Below are 16,618 nucleotides of genomic sequence, written 5' to 3'. Positions count from 1 at the left end.
TATCAGAGAAGGGGCTGACTTAAACGTGATTCCAGCACCAGTCCCAAAGAGGCTCCACTCCTGGCTTCTAAATAACTCTGCTCCAAGAGAGCAATGCCTCACATTCCCAATGCAAATCAAATGGGAAGTCCCCCCTCAATAAGAATATTCAGTCTTCATGGACATGCTAACAACCTGTGTGGTCTGCAGTCAACAGGCCTATACCAGATCACAAGGGACATCTACCTCACCCTTGGTCCTCCTTCAGTGCTTCCCAATGGAGGGGTCATGCAGTTCATCACCAACCCAGTTCCACAAGCCAGAATCTAACCAAGGAAGTGTCCTTGAAACTACTTTCTCCCCTATCTCCCTACAGGTAATCTACCATCAAGTCCTACTACTCTTATCTACTAAATAAATAGCTCACGAATTCATCTACTCAATTTCCATCACCAACAAGTAAACCCCAGTTACCACTCTCTTAGTCAGATCACTGCAAAAAGTATCTTTTTTTTTCATTTTGTGTATTTGGTACAGTGTCTCACTACACAGATCTGACTTGTGGTGATCCTCCTGTTTTCAGCCTTCCTAGCGCTGGGATTACAGGCGTGCATGACACTGTTGCCAGTTCAGCGTGCCTTGGGGGCAGGGCTTGTGCAGCATGCTGGACCAGGGATCGAGCCCTAGTCCCTGTGCTTGCCAAAGCAGGTGCTTTGTCCACTGAGCTATCTCGCCAGCCCTGCAAAAAGTGTCTTGATTGGTCTTTATCTTCACATACAATTCCGATATGCAGTGGTACATTGGTTCATGGACTTGATTCTATCCATGATTCTGGTTGTAAATCGAGTTGGCCAAGAACCAACTGAAACTCAATGGTTAGGTTCTATGTTGACCTTATGAGTAAATTTGATTCAATTCTCATCCAGTTTGCTTTGTGAACAGAATCATGCAGAGTTCGTGAGCCAAGGTACCACTGTACACTTTGTTCTGTATAGCTCCAGTGTTCTTTTCAAAACACAATAACTGCGCCTACTTAGGCAGACACAGGGACCAGGGTTTGATCCTGGGCATGCTGTGCCAGCCCCACCCCCTGGGACATGCTGAGCCAGTGCTTGGGACTGGGCATAGTAGCGCACTCCTGTAATACCAGCAATTGAAAACAAGGGAATGAGTCAGATCTGTGTAGTGAGACCCTGCAGACCCTGTACTATATACACAAAACACAATGACTGACAGGGAGAGCACTGCCCAGCATGTGAGACCCTCAGTTTGCTCTCTAGTACCTTCCATTCCTGATTACCTCAACTTACCATGTGAACTGGTCCAAGACTTTCCAGCAGTCTTAGGTTGAAAAGAACACTTCTCCCAACGATACGTGGCTGCCCCTTGAGCTTCACCATCCACCATGACCTATCTTGCTCTCAGAAGCTCCAGTTATATAGGCTTCTCTTGGTTCTGCAAAAGTCCAGGCCTTTCTTTACATCAGACCCCTTGTACACCATTTCTCTTTACCTTCCACCTAGACAACAGTTTGATCTCCTTGAGCTCTCTCTCTGGTTAAAATGCATCACCTTCAACAGGATAGATCTCTGAGGGACTTCCCCAAAGTAGGTCACATGTCCCGATGATAATGTGTCCCTGGCATTTGGTGATTAATGAACTGTGTATATACAGGTTGCCATTTAAATTTGATGGTTGGCTGATAATTTACACAACATGTACTTTCCGACCAAGGAAAGAAGCTCTAAGAGGTCAAAAGACAAGCCCATTTTTGCTCACCACTCCATCCAAGGCTTAACAGTGACTGATAAATAGCACGCCTTCACTAAACAGGAAATAAATAGATGGCAATGTGAAAAAGAAGCCAATAGTCTTTACAGTGGGCATGTACCCAACACTTTGCTATATGTCTTTGTTAAATCCTCACCACACTATATGGTATCAGTAACCTCATTTTACAGACATGAAGCCACCACAGATCAACCAGGTTCACAACAAACAGCATAAGTGATACCAAGACAGAGAGCTTAGGAGAACAAGTGAGTTTTAAGAATTCAGCATAGAGTAGTTAACTTTTTAGGAGGCTAAACAGTGTTTGTTATAAGATTCCTCTTTAAATTATTTCGAATACCACTCTGACAAAAATCCCAAGGCCTTCCCCAGAAGGTTTTCTTTATAATGTCAAGTAATAGAAAAGGAGAACAGATAATGGAAGAAGGGAAATTATTTCATTAGAAGATCTCTCTAATGAATTTGATCCTTCTGTTAGTACACATAACATGTAAAAATGTACTGAATATGAATAGACTAACAAAAACTAGTCTACAAAAAGGAGGTCTAGCAAAATATAAACACAGAGATAAGTAGCCAAAAGAATAACTGCTAAAACAGGTTAGTACTTTATTTCTATATTTTAAAAGGTATGTAAAATGTAGCCATCTTTACTCAAAATAATCACCCAGGATTTGTCTCTTATTGTGCACTCACTGTGACACCCAAGAGAAATCTTACTGAGGCAGGCTGAGACTGAGTATTATGCAGCCCACTTCATTGTCAGACACCTTCTCTGCGTGAGAAGAAGAGCAGGCCAGCTTTGGGCAGGTGGAGAGGGAAGGCCAGAAAGGCGTGAGGCTCAAGACCACTGCCTTAGCGCAGACAGCAATATGCAAAGCTGCTGAACAAAACACGAAAAGCCCAGGCTATAATTTTTTGGAAAGAGTAGTTTAACATATTAGGAAGGAAAATTCCCATGATAATAGCAAATTTCCCAAGTTCAGATGAGAAACGTTTTGCTCTAAGGGCAATTTAATAAAAAAAAAAGAAGAAGAACATGATTTCAATTTGCTGACCTTTTCTAAGTTTGCAGCACTTTTTAGCGGTTTCAAAGCCTTTCTGCAAAGTTTTAAGTTACTTTCTTTGTAGAGAGGTATTTAATTGCAATGATTGTAAAAAACATTTGTTCATAATTATCCAGACATACACTGGAACAATGCTGAAACAAGAGCAGCATGCAAAAATGTATTTAAGAACTATCATCCCAAAATGCTGCTAAAAGCTATTAACCAGTATGTGTTAATTGCCACAGCATTCATATTAATTTTCACTTCAGGCTCGACATTGTGGAATATTTCCCCTGATACATTTTAAACAAAGTTTAATTTAAGGAACTGCTTCTATCAACACTTATGAAAATTAACAGCCAAGCAATTAGCACTCATGAATTATCCCTTCCCCCACGCTCACTGCAGTTTCCCTGTTAAAATAGTTTCTAACAGAGAAGTGGTTACTTTCTAACAAGTTAACACAATCAAAGTCACAGTTGTCTATATCAACCAGACTGGTTCTGCTTTTTAAGCACTTGTCAAGGCAAACATTACCATTATAAAGTAGAACTTAGGTAAGTCAAGATATTAAAGTGCCAAGCAACTAGTAATATCCCACTACCTTCTCAACTGATTTTTTTAAAGGCCACTATCCAAAAATAAATAAAATAACAAATATATGAAAATAAAAGAAAGTCACTGGGCCTGGTGGCATGTGCCTGTAACCCCAGCATTTAGAGAGGCTGAAGCAGGAGGATCACCATGAGTTCAAGGCCAGCCGGCAATACATAGTACAGTTCAAGATCAACCTAACAATAAATATAGTAATAGGGAAAGAAAATGCTCAAAATGAATGAATGATTGGGACAAGGGAAAGGAGAAAAGAAAGATAAAAAAGAAAGGGGAAAAAATAATATATATTTTTATATATTATATAACATATAATATATTATCCTGTATGTACACAGGATAGCTAAGATGATTGTACACTAATTTCTACTGGTTTTCTAAAGGGGTCAGTTAATAATTAAAATTTTTATTTTGACCAATTGCACATGCATATACCTGGTAATTTGAGCAACTATAATGAAGATAAAAATGTGCAATATAACAATCATTGTTGAATGCTTATCTTTTTTAAATTGTGTATCATTTCTAATGTCTTATCTATTATTTTTCTCTTTAAAATAAATATTTTAAAAATGACAGCAAAAGAAGACCGGCCTGAACTACAAAGATGTTGTCTCTAAATAAATAAATAAGCAAACAAAAATAAATTAAAAAAAAAAGTAATTTATTTGTCTTTTTTTTTTTTTTTGGCAGAAGCAGGGATTGAACTCAGGCCCTTGGTGCTTGCCAGGGAAGCGCTTATTCCATGGAGCCATCTCCTCAGCCCCCAATTTATTTGTCTTCATCTTTCTATTTGAAGTAAGGGCCAAAATCCCACTGGGTTCCTGAACTTCTACCAGCAGACAGACTGATTTCACCCAAAACTGTCTTTTAACACCTTGTCTATTTAAGGACCTAATTCTAAAATCCTATTATTAAGAGCAGTTTCCTTTCACTCACTCCTGCTGACAACCTAATAAAGCACAAAAGAGATATCACTACTGCCCCTCTTTTAGAAGAGACACAAGTGGGTATTTCCTATGTGCCATGTGTCCTGCTAACCAGGCCTTGTCTCATTTACTCCTCAGGAGGAGGAGGGTACTCTGATTGCTTCCGTTTACACATGAAGATTGGAGCTTCTAGGGGAGAACAAATATCTTTTCCATCTACTCTGCTAAATTTTTGGCTGGAGCCTCATTAACAAGAAACAGATTAATCGAAGTATCCAAATTTATCTAACATAAATTTCACATGACATGGAGCCCTCAAGGAAATTAAGACTCCAGGAAACAGTTAAACCTGAGTGTTTTTATTTGAGGTATGATGTAGAGTGGAAAGCATCTGGAAACCAACAATAGGAACGGGGTAAGAGGAAAACACAGTCAACTGAGGAAATTTAATAAGGCCTGTTCTTTCACTTTCCTCTCAGGTCCCTCTACCCTCAGAGATAAGGAGGCTTTTTACCCTAGTATGAAGGACTTGTGGTCTGCTTCAGGGGTTAAAGACGGGATAGTCAGGGAATCGTTCCTCCATTTCTGAGATTCTTTCAGCTTATAATCATCACTATACCATGGTACCATATTTTGGGAAAGTATGTCCAGATCCCCCATTAAGTTCCATGAGGTTAAAAAACTAGCCTGGTAACACAGCATAAGGGATGCTGTCTGGATATAACTGAGGTTTTACTACCGAACAGGACAATTTATTAGCCATACATACTGTGTCTCATTATGCAGTGTGCTTTATTCTAGCACTATTTGGGATGATCTCATCAGCCTAGTGATGTTACCTTTTTCCTGAGGTACAGAAACATGTTCAGAGAGGTGGCAAAAACTAAAACAACACAATTTATAATCAGTACCATTTCTTAGTATGAGTACTGACAGGAAACTTGTACTTAGACTTCTGATGGTCTAACGACAATGATAATATAAGCAAACTCAGTTTGACCAGAATAGCAATGACACACTAGCAAAAGCTTCTCAAGTAAGCGATAGGCATGAAAGGATAAGAGTTAGAGACACTTCCTAAAACATGACCTTATCAGAAACAAGAGGTGAAACAGGCACTTCCCGCAGTGCCTGCGGCTCCTGCCCACCTGCAGAGTCCATCCTGCCTCCCTCCCCCTGAAGCAGCTCCAGGCACAAGCGCATGGTGGCCCAAGTAAAGTCAGGAGGACTGGCTCAAGTTTCCATCTCTGAATTTTTTTTTTTAATGAGGCTATTGAGAGGTTCTGTTCTCAGCATAATCAAAGAGTTCAGGCAGACAGCTGTGCCTCATTTTACCTTCTCTGATCAAAACATCCCCTGAAACTACCTCACAGCCTTGCCTTCAACTTTTATCAAATGATCACTGAACAATAATCTGAGACTCTAAAATAAAGATAGCATCATCTGTTTGTCAAAGAAATAATGTAATAAGCCTGACCAAAAAATTGTCAAAAAACTACAACAAAGTATAAATCTCAATTCAGCCTTTTTCTACTTCATGCCTTAAAAGTTACTAACAAGCTACAAGAACATTTTTTACAATGTATTAACCAGCTACATGAACCAAAAATTGCTGAAAATATTTGCTTTTGTTTAGCTCAAGAGCTACCTAATGCTAAGGTTAGACTTATTAGAACAAACAATCCAGTTTGCACAAACTGTTAAGGACACTATGATCAAAACTACAAATCAATTGTAAAGACACACCAAAAACAAAATTGTTTTAAAAATCTAAGTCTGGTTTAATTTTAAGAAGGATTGTACAGCAGCTAGTCTCTTGAGGAAATACATAATTAAGTAGTTTTTTAGCATATTTAATTAGACCCTAAACTCTTCTCTGTCCCTTTCTCTCCCCAATTATGTGCCAATTTACCCAAGAGACCTAAGCAACTCGGTTAATTATGTAAATAAGGCAAGTGTTATTCCCAAGAAAAGCATTGTGAATATTTGTAGGGGGGGAAAATACATATTTCAGTGGCTTTAACAAATCTTTTCCAAAAAGTGTGAGTGTATCAAAATACTACATAGAAAAATCCTTAATTTGAACCAAAAACATGCAGTGCCAACGACAAGATGGTGAATCATTAAAACAGGACATTCATTTCTTAAATATGAGCTGAATAAAAATAAGATAATTTTAAGTTACAACAGTAACAAAAATTTAGTGCTGAATGTCAGATGATTTATGGGAAGAATCAATCTGGAAATTATTAAAGTCGACTTGCTGGGAAGGCTTTATTATCAAGGGTTGGCATGATCTTAACTCTAGAGGCAGCCGGGTGCGTTATAACTACTACAATCCCATTATTATGCAATCACAAAATGCTAATTTGATCATTTTGAGGTGTTATTTGAATAGTCATTTTAATTTCTAGGTTACAAAAAGGCTTGACTCAAGTATAATTCTCTATTAATCATTGAGATGTCTTTGAATATCATATTGATGCATTTTACAAAGATAAAGAAAGACTAATTAAATATGTAGAGTACAATATCCTTCAAATATTAGCCATTTTCATGACATATCTGCCAAACGCATCAATATTAAATAATAGATGAGAACAAGAGTTTAATTGTATTTTAGCAATTGTAATATGTATGATAATAATAAAATTGCATTGTTTCATAAGATACTTATCGATATATAAATCTTTCTTAATCACTGTATAATGGTGGCTGCTCCATGCTTACATCCTTTGCAGATCACAAAAAGATCTGCTATTGCAAAAGCATAGCCTTAATGTAAACATACGTCTAACAAAAATAGCTCCTTTGTGACTGAGGAAATGGTTTATATTCATTAAAAAATTTCTCCCTGGCACTACAGAAGTTAGATATAAGAACAAAGCGCAGTTCATAACCTTCTGACAAATCAAAACCTTAGTAATTAATAATAAAGTCTAATGGTATAAGGAAAATTCTAGAATGTAATATTTTAAAAGGGCTGTGCTATTTTGTCGTCACAAAAGCATTACCACAAATTATTCTAGTAATTTATATCCTTAAACAATGAAATGGTATATGTCAACAAAAGCAAGAAATTCAGGCAGTGTACCCTAACCACAACAGTAACTTCTACCTATATGAATCAACTGTAATATATATTTTTTTAATTCTCCACAGTCTGACTCCAAGCTCCTAGAGGAAGTTTCCTGCTTTGTTCCACATAAGGACAGAAGGTTAGCACAGGAAGGCTAAAGCAATATAACTGAAAATTTACGAGAAACCTTTTCAGATGTTTTCTAGAGGAAATTCCTGAGCACAGTATCTGTATTTTCTATACATTTTGCTTCTGGTTTTTACTCCTTCCCCGCAAACATCAAACTTACCATATACATTTACTTCAACCTATGGAAGCAGGCTACATTGTATGAGGTAAAATGTTCAGAAGAGAAAACATCTTTTTGCTTAAAGATGACAACTGACAGAACTAGCACATGAATAAGAAAAATGCAAACATAAGCAAAGAGCTGTGTGCTTATTAATTGCAGTAAGACAAATAAGAAATAAGACAAATTGTACAGGACCCCTCTTGGCAAGAAATGATCACTCAAGCACCTACACAGCACAGCCAGGCAGCAAACATAATGGCAGTAAGTATAGAACTCAACTGCTACTGTCTCCTGAGAAAAAAAATCCCCACTCGTCTCAGCACAGAGACACAGAACAGCATCGGGTGGGGGAAGAGGTTGCTGCATATGGAGCAAGATTCCTCCTAAGACAGTGGCCATTTTCCTAAATGCAAAATGAATCTAATTTTGCAACAACAAATTAGTGGAACAAACAGGAGAAAAAGTCCTCTTTTATTCCAACTGTCAAACAAGAGCTCCCCAACATAAAATGGTGAAATGTGAAAGGAGTTTAAACCTCAACAAATTTTGCAGTTATAATAATTAAACAAAATGATGAAAACTGCCACCCAGAACTATGTTTAAGGATTTCCCAACACAATTAGACCTTGATTAATTACAGTATAACTGATCCAATCTCAAGTATATTTAAATACAAGTAAGTATGTACTCTCCCTCTCTTAAAAATATATAGTATCTATAAGTACAGACACTGAGATCTCAGGATTGTTTTAATCTTCCCAATTACAGTAAAAACAACACTGAGCCCAAATTCTTACCTTTTCATATCTATAAATTTTAGAAATGTGAGTGACATTCTGTAATTACTGAGGCACTTTTGAAATCCTACATCTAACAACAACCAATACTTCCACTCAGTTGTTGGTATTTAAAAGGACAGTCTCATTTTTTAAACTTACCTTGCCATCAAATTTGGAATACTCATTAAAGGGGTTGTTCAGCTGCAGAGGGCACTGCTCCAGGCGGACAGATAATATGGACTGTTTTCCAGAACTTGGGGGTTTCTCTTTGAGTGATTTTTTTTCAAATAGTGACTTCAACTCCTGGGCTGCAAAGCAAGGAAATAAAAACATCGTTGTGATTACACATAGACAGCTTGTCCACTTCTCTACAATGTCTTCTTTGGACTCTGAAGAAGGGAGAATGCAGGAATATGTTTAGATCTGATGCGTTTTGTAAAAAGCCTCACGTATATTCCAATGATTGCACTGACAGGGCAGAGGATATAGGACAGGACTGTCAAAGTCAGGATAACTAGGGTTTAAAGGAGGAGAAAGAGTGAGACACAGCAACAGAACATTCTATGAGAAAGTATTCATGTTTAGGATGCCTGAGCTTTGACCTAGCTTTGTCACCAACTGCTGGCTGTGTGATCCTGAATGAGTCACTCAACTTTGTAGGGCTTGTCGAACTAGGTAATACTGAAGATCCTTCCATGCCCTAGTATCATGTGATTTTGGAATTCTAGTTCTTTGATTTCAAATTCCCCATCTTAATACTTTCACATTCTCCAACTGCACTTATCACAAAATATGGATGACAGAGATACTCACAAAGAAAAAGGGTATTTATAGAAAGAGTAGGTAATATTTACTGTTAATGCCAACATATCTCACTTAATCCTCATAACAAGCCTATGAGGTAAATTTTGGGCATTAAGTCAATTTTGTCAATGTGGAAACAAGGCTCAGAATATTTTAATTTGCTGTAGGCCACACAGCTAGCAAGTTAACAGTGCTAGAATTTGCACTCTCCTCAATAAATTTTGTTTCATGAATAAAGTAATAAATTATGATGATTATATCAGAATCTTCAACTCTTTATTAGTGAATTAAGTTCCATATCTTCTAAAATATTCTCTAAATCAATCAAGGTGGTAGAACATAAGTTCATAGGGCTTACTTTATCTTGTAAATATTAGAAACTGTCTATACTTAAATCTTTTAAATAAATCAATCTGAGATTTTAAAATCCACCATAAATAAGTTCAACTTCATTCTACTCTTTTCTTTTTTAATTTATGCATTTTGTACAGGGTCTCACTATGCAGACTGGACTTGGAGGGATCCTACTGTTTTTCAGCCTCTTCAGCAGCGGGATTACAGGTGTGTGCCACCATGCCCAGACTTGTTCACCTGCTCATTACACCCAGAGGTGGGGCCAGCATGGCATGTGGTGTCAGGGATTAAGCCCTTGTCCCTGTGCTTGCCTAAGCAGGTGTTTAGGCCATTGGGCTACCTCACTAACCCTTCATTCTACTCTTGAGCACAGTCAAAATTAAACTGAGGGATCAAGAGAACTCTAAAACTCAGAACCTTCTAAAAATGTAACTTAGGGGCTGGGGATCTAGCTCAGCGGCATAAGTGCCTGTTTGGCAAGCACAAGGTCCTGAGTTCAATCCCTGGTACTACTAAAACTATCTTTTCAACACACAAATGAATCAAATTTATCAAGCAACACACTACAGATTCAACTGGAACAGCAAAAGGAAATGCAACAGCCCCTCTTTATCCATGGAGAAAATGTCTCAAAAATCTCAGTGGAGGCTAGAAACGTTGCACATAGTAAGGTTTGGACCTAAGTATGCAATCATACACCACATGATGACATTTCCAGTCAATAATGGACTGCGTACACTACAGTGGTGCCAGATGACTGCATCATGCTGTGACACAGAGCCACATTAGTTTGTGTACACTCTATATTTGGACAGCAAAATTATCTAACAATAGATTTCACATAATGTGTCTCAGAAGTCGAGTAGGCTACGTTTTTTCCTACACATACATGCCTACAATAGTTAATTTAATCAATTAGGCTTGTAAAAGAGTAACAACACACAAACCACATTAAACCTCTTCTTAAAAAAAAAACAAACAAACCACTAATAGTAAAATAAGACAATTTGACCAGAGAGATAACTCAGTGGCACAGAGCCTATCTGGAAAGCACAAGGTCCTGAGCTTAGAGTCTTGGGATTAAAAAAAAAAAAAAAATTAGCAATACACTTCAATAAAGTTATTTAAAGCTTAGGAATTGTTTATTTCTAAAATTTTTCATTTGATCTTTTCTGAATGAGGTAGGACTATAGGTAACTGAAACCATGGAATGCAAAAATTGTAGGTAAGGATGGACCACTATTTCTAATCCTTTTTAAAAATGTTATAGTTGGGCCAGGGAGATGGCTCAGTAGAATAAGCGCTTGCCTGGCAAGAGCAAGAGCCTGAGTTCAATTCCCTGTTCTGAGAAAAAAAAAAAAAAGTTATAGTTGACTATATAATTCCAGATTCTGTATAAGTAAGCCTAAACAATGTACTGAATGCACATATAAAATTAGATTCTAATCTAATTAATTTTAATCTAATTAAACTTTAGAGATACTTTAAATGTAAGAAGTACTTTTCACCAGGCATGGTGACATACACCTGTGATCCCAGCACTTGGGAGGCTGTGGCAGGAGGATTGCTGTGATTTCATGGCTAGCCTAGACTACACTGTGAGGGCAGGGCCAGCCTAAACTGCGTAGCAAGAAGCTGTCTCAAAAAAAAGAAGGAAAGAAGAAAGGCAGGATGGAAAAAGAGAGAAAGAAAGATGGACAGACTTCTCTACCTATAATGTAGTAACAATTTTATGACTACTAAAAGGAATGGTCCTTCAACTAACCTTTAATAAAGGAACCAAAAAGACACACTGGAGGAAAGACAGTCTCTTTGATAAATGGTGCTGGGAAAAACGGATATTCTCATGCAGAGAACATGGGTCTAGAGTCTAGATGCATATATCTAACCAGCTACTAAACTAAAATCAAAATAGATCAAAAAAATCTAAACGTTAAAACAGAAACATGTAATCTGGAAAATAAAACAAGTAAAACTCTCAAAGACAAAGGCTTAGGCAAGGACGTTCTAAAGAGAACCCCAGGGCCAGGCAATGGCTCAGCACACAGTCTAGCTGCCTGATGAGCACCAGGACCTGGGTTCAGGCTCCGGTACCCCGGGCCGCATCGCCCTGTCCCGGGTGTGCTGAACCAGTCAAGCATGCTTGCACACGCCTACAATCCCAGCACCAGGAAGGCTAAGACAGGAGGATTATTATGGTCCGAGCTGCATAGCAAGACCCTGCAGCAAATACATAAATAAAAAGGGTTAAAAAATAAAAACAAATAAACAGAACCCCAATAGCACAAGAAGTAACACTGAGAATCAACAAATGGGATCATGTTAAATTAAAAAGCTTTTGCACAGCAAAGAAAAGAGCAACAGAATAAAGATACAGAGTGGGAAGTTTTTTGCTAGCTATTCCTCAGATAGAGGACTAATATCTGGACCCCTGAAATAAGAGATCCAGTCAAAAAATAGGCAAATGAAAGGAATAGACACTTCTCAGAAATATAGATGGCAAATAAATACATGAAAAAAATGTTCAATACCATTGACCATTAGAAAAATGCAAATTAAAACAACACTGAGATTCTATCTTATCCCTGAAAGAATGACCATCATCAAGAAATCAAATAATAACAATGCTGGCAAGGCCATGGTGGTTGAAAAAGGAATCCTTCTACATTGGTGGGAATGTAAACTAATAAAAACCACTATGGAGATCAGTATGGAAATTCCTCAAAAAACTAAAAATAGGCATTCCATTTGACCTAGCTATTCCCCCCCTAGGAATCATCCTGAAAGATTAAAGGCATCATTATTACATGCAGTAATCCATGTATACCCATACTTACAGCAGCACAATTTATAACAGCTAAATCTTGAAGTGTCCTATGTGTCCATCAGCAGATGAATGGATTTAAAAATGTGGTTTTTATAAACAATGGAGTACTACTCCACCATAAAGAAGGATGAACCTGAGGCATTTGCCAGGAAATGAAACTTTAAATCATAATGCTAAGTGAAATAAATGAGACACAAAAACTTAAATATCACCTGGTTTCTCTTATATGAGAAGACCAAAATATAAATGAAGAACAAAATAAAGAATAATAGAAATAGGGAGATCTTTTTTTTTAAATGGAAAGGGGGCAAGAGATGGAGGGTGAAGGGAAGAAGGATTTGTAAAAAAGGATCAGAGGGAAAAAAAGAAATAGAACTTTTTTAAGTTGGAAGGGGGAGTAGGGTTAAGGAGAAGAGGACAAAAAAAATTAAGATGCCATATGCACAAGTGCAAATTTCCCATGATGAATGTAATTATCAAGTACTGCAAATGCATACTAATAAAAATTCATTTAAAAAGGAATGATCTTTTATTAAACACCTATTATGGGCCAGAAACAATGGTAGGCATTTCCTTGTACTTACAACAGTCTAAGAGAAAAGGTAGGAATGGCGCCCTGAAGAAAGAAACTGTTACCACAAATGACCCACCTGTCATGAGGAGGGTTAGGTGTGAGGTGATGGAACTTAACACTTCCATTCTCAGACCAGCACACTTGGACAGTTCGACCTCTAACCACCATCTTCTCTCTCTTCCCTTGCTTCCTTCAACACAGGGAAACAAGCAACCAAAGAGAACATTTGCTCGCTCTCACCTACTGCCATGGAGGAAGAGCCTATGGTCTAAGGCATCTGCTGTCTTATATGAGACTTTTCCCAGCTAAAGGATATCACTGTAGTAATTCTCTCCTATTTTGCCTCCATTGTTAGTTTCCCATCTTCCTGGTCATATTAACACACAAAAATGCTGAAACACTATTTTAAAAAAAGCAACACAGAGCTTGCCTAGCAAGCACAAGGTCCTGGGTTGGTGCTTGGGGTGGGGACATACAGTGAGAGAGAGATAGTCCTGAGTTGGGGGAGGGGAGACGGAGGCAGAGACAGAGAGACAGACAGACAGAGATACAGACACAGACAAGACACAGAGACAGACAGACACACTAACTGGAGACAGAAAGAAAGAGTTCTCTCATCCTCTATGCTCTACTTCTCACCTTTGATTACTACTATTTTCTGTTCCTCAAAATGGTTGTCTATATTCTTTTTCTTTCTTTTCTTTTTTTGCAGAACCGAGGATTGAACTCAGGCCCTTGCTTATTCTACTGAGCTATCTCCCTGGCCCCTGGTTGTCTATATTCTTGTCCAATCAATTTTGTCCCATTTACTCAAATCTACTCCAAGCATACTCCCAGGCCACACCAATACAGCAACTTCCATCAAGGTCACCAATGATCCTCTGTTGCTAATCTACTGATCCATTCTTTATCTTACAAGACCCCTTGGCAACATTTGACACGGGTCATCGTTCCTTCCTTTCTCTGTACGCCACTCTATCAAGCTCCCATCCTCTCTCTGGCTACTCTACCTCAATTGCCTTGCTGATTCCTCCCCACTGCTCCGGGTCACTGCCATTTCTGTGAGGGTCAGTGTCTGGCCTCTGCTTTTTGTAACTTACACTCTCGCTAATCTCATTCAGCCTTATGCTTTTAAACAGCATCTACAAGAGTTGAAATTAAACTGTCACAATGTAAATTAGAAAAAGTTACCTCCTGGGGAATGACTGACTAGTCACTGAAGTGCACATCTATGGTATACCTCACTATATGTAAAACATACTTCTAAAAAGTAAATAAATAAAAAGAGAAAACCTAAGTAAGAATCCTCTACATGCTGGTGACTCCCAAATGATTGGATTTGGGGTTGAATTTTTACCAGTTCAACTTTGCAATACATAATAATTACATTCCTGTGTGGAGTCGGTACATGTATATAATATATCCTTCAAAAGAAGACTGGCTGACTAAACTACATTTCCACATCAGGGAGTATGATGCAGCTATAAAATTTATCTCTTTATATTGTCCCAGTAATCCTCAGAATGTGCTGATAAGTGATACTGTACTAATACAACACAGTACGGTATCTTTAAACTAAAAAGAGGGGATAGTTGGGTGTGGTGCACTCACCAGTAATCCCAGCATCCTGGGAGGCTGAGGAAAGAAGGTCACACAAATTCAAGTTCAGCTTGGACAACTTAGTAATAATGTCTCAAAATAAACAACAAAACAGGGCTAGCCTGATAGCTCAGCTGAGACTGGGCATGGTGACACCCACCTGTAATCCCACTGCTTGGGAGGCTGGGAGAATCATTAAGAGTCCAATCTACATAGTGAGACCCGGTAGACCCTGTCCTTTTTTTTTTTTTTTTCAGAACCAGGGATTGAACTCAGTCCCCTGTTTTTACTAGGGAAGAGTTTATTCTACTAAGCTATCTCCCTGGCCCCTACCCTGTCCTAAATACACAGGGGAAAAAAAAGTTCAGGGATGCAGCTTGGTACAGAAGGTCTGTGTTCACTCTCTAGTACCACAAAAAGGGGGCGGGGTGAACAGAAATATATTTATATGCAGTACTAAGCTGACAGAAAAATCAAAAGATATTTAAATTTTGCTTTGAAAAATCCAAAAGATTCTGACTGTAAGTGTAGTGGACAGAAAGTGAAACTGACTTTAGTTTTATGCTTTTGACTTTGGAACCATGTCAATGTCTTAAATAACTATAAAAGAAAATTAAAGGACAATCTCCAAAAACAAAATCAAAATAAATAAATGCGTCATATTGAGTTGATAGCTTAACTACAAAGAAAGTAATTTATTTAGGAAAGTTATTACTAAATACTGTACATTCCCTTAATGCAAGAGAACTCTCCCCCAAAAGCCTTCAAATCTTTTTCACATGATGCTGGTATTTCTATTTCAGAACCACAATTTCAGAACAAGAAAAAACAAAAATAAAAAACATGAATATAAGTTCATAGAAGTAAATATTCTGTAATCATAAATTTGCACTGGAATTACCAGAATTAACTTATATTTCCTCTTTAAATTTTTCTTTCTACACTCTACCCACTAAAAAACTACCCAGGTAAGCACTCCAACAACTCAGGTCATGGACTCCAAGTGCCATTTACCACCAAAAAGAAGCAAGATTCTTTAAAAAAAAAAAAAGTCTGACTCCAGCTTTAGGGAAGGAAATGCGTAACATGAGCCTGGAACTGCTTGTCATACCAGAAAGCAAGAAAGCTGTGAAAGACTACTGGCATTGTACACAAAACCCAGAGGCCAGTACAAGGGGATTCCTTACACAAGAGGACAACTTTAGCAACCAAAAGAAAAACAACTGCAATCAACTTGCTTTAAAATCCCACAGATTCATAATGATACAAAGAAAAAACAACTTTCACCGGCCATTTAGATAGGATGCTAGGGAATAAACTCATAATTTTGAAAACTGGAAAAAGAAGCATTTATCATGCATTTCTCATAAATTGTGTCCAAGAATAACCAAATAATACATTAAGCTTTACATGAAAATTAATTAATAAAGATAGCAATAAAATTAGAAACCATTATTTTGCCACTCCTAATGAAATAGTTAATTTCCCATGAATGGCCACTAAAACCATTAGTGAAGAGCTGATGAAAATAACTTAATAATGGATGGATAATATCTGGTTCACCATCAATCTCAGCAACACTGCATGTTTCCTGGTGTAGTATGACAGGAAATATGGAAAAACAGAACAGTATTCTTACCAAAAATCAAACTTTAATTGAAGCAAGCTTTTTACCTGCCAGTTTATAAAAAAACCGACCATATTAAGTGAGACATGTAGTTACAATTAAAATCTGAAATCTAGGAAATTCAGAAGAACAAATGGCCCCGTTTCTTCCACAAATAAAATACAAGAAAAAAAAATACTGAATTTACAGATTAAAAAGGAAATAAGACATACTGAACAAAAGTAATATGTGGACCATCATTCTAAACCTGAATAAACCAAATGGGGAGAAGCAAACAAAAAGAAAAATTTGAGACATAAAAATATAAACACTGATTGGTATGT

General features: G+C 37.5%; 1 protein-coding gene across 7 annotated transcripts in view; it reads right to left on the bottom strand.

Moving 5' to 3' along the window:
- Positions 1 to 16,618, bottom strand: part of Mapkap1 (mitogen-activated protein kinase associated protein 1) — a 271,952-nt gene that overhangs the window by 209,511 nt on the left and 45,823 nt on the right. For all 7 annotated transcript variants that reach the window (XM_004641570.2, XM_004641566.2, XM_004641567.2 and 4 more), the window contains one exon: positions 8,670 to 8,818. Coding sequence is in view for 6 of the 7 variants with exons in the window: in XM_004641566.2 (XP_004641623.1) it covers positions 8,670 to 8,818 (149 nt within the window). In the remaining variant the exon portion in view is untranslated. The remainder of the gene's footprint in view (positions 1 to 8,669; positions 8,819 to 16,618) is intronic.

The sequence above is a fragment of the Octodon degus genome, unplaced genomic scaffold (genome assembly GCF_000260255.1).
Source record: "Octodon degus isolate 3935 unplaced genomic scaffold, OctDeg1.0 scaffold00138, whole genome shotgun sequence".
Lineage (NCBI taxonomy): Eukaryota > Metazoa > Chordata > Mammalia > Rodentia > Octodontidae > Octodon > Octodon degus.
This window is presented reverse-complemented; position numbering and strand designations above follow the sequence as displayed.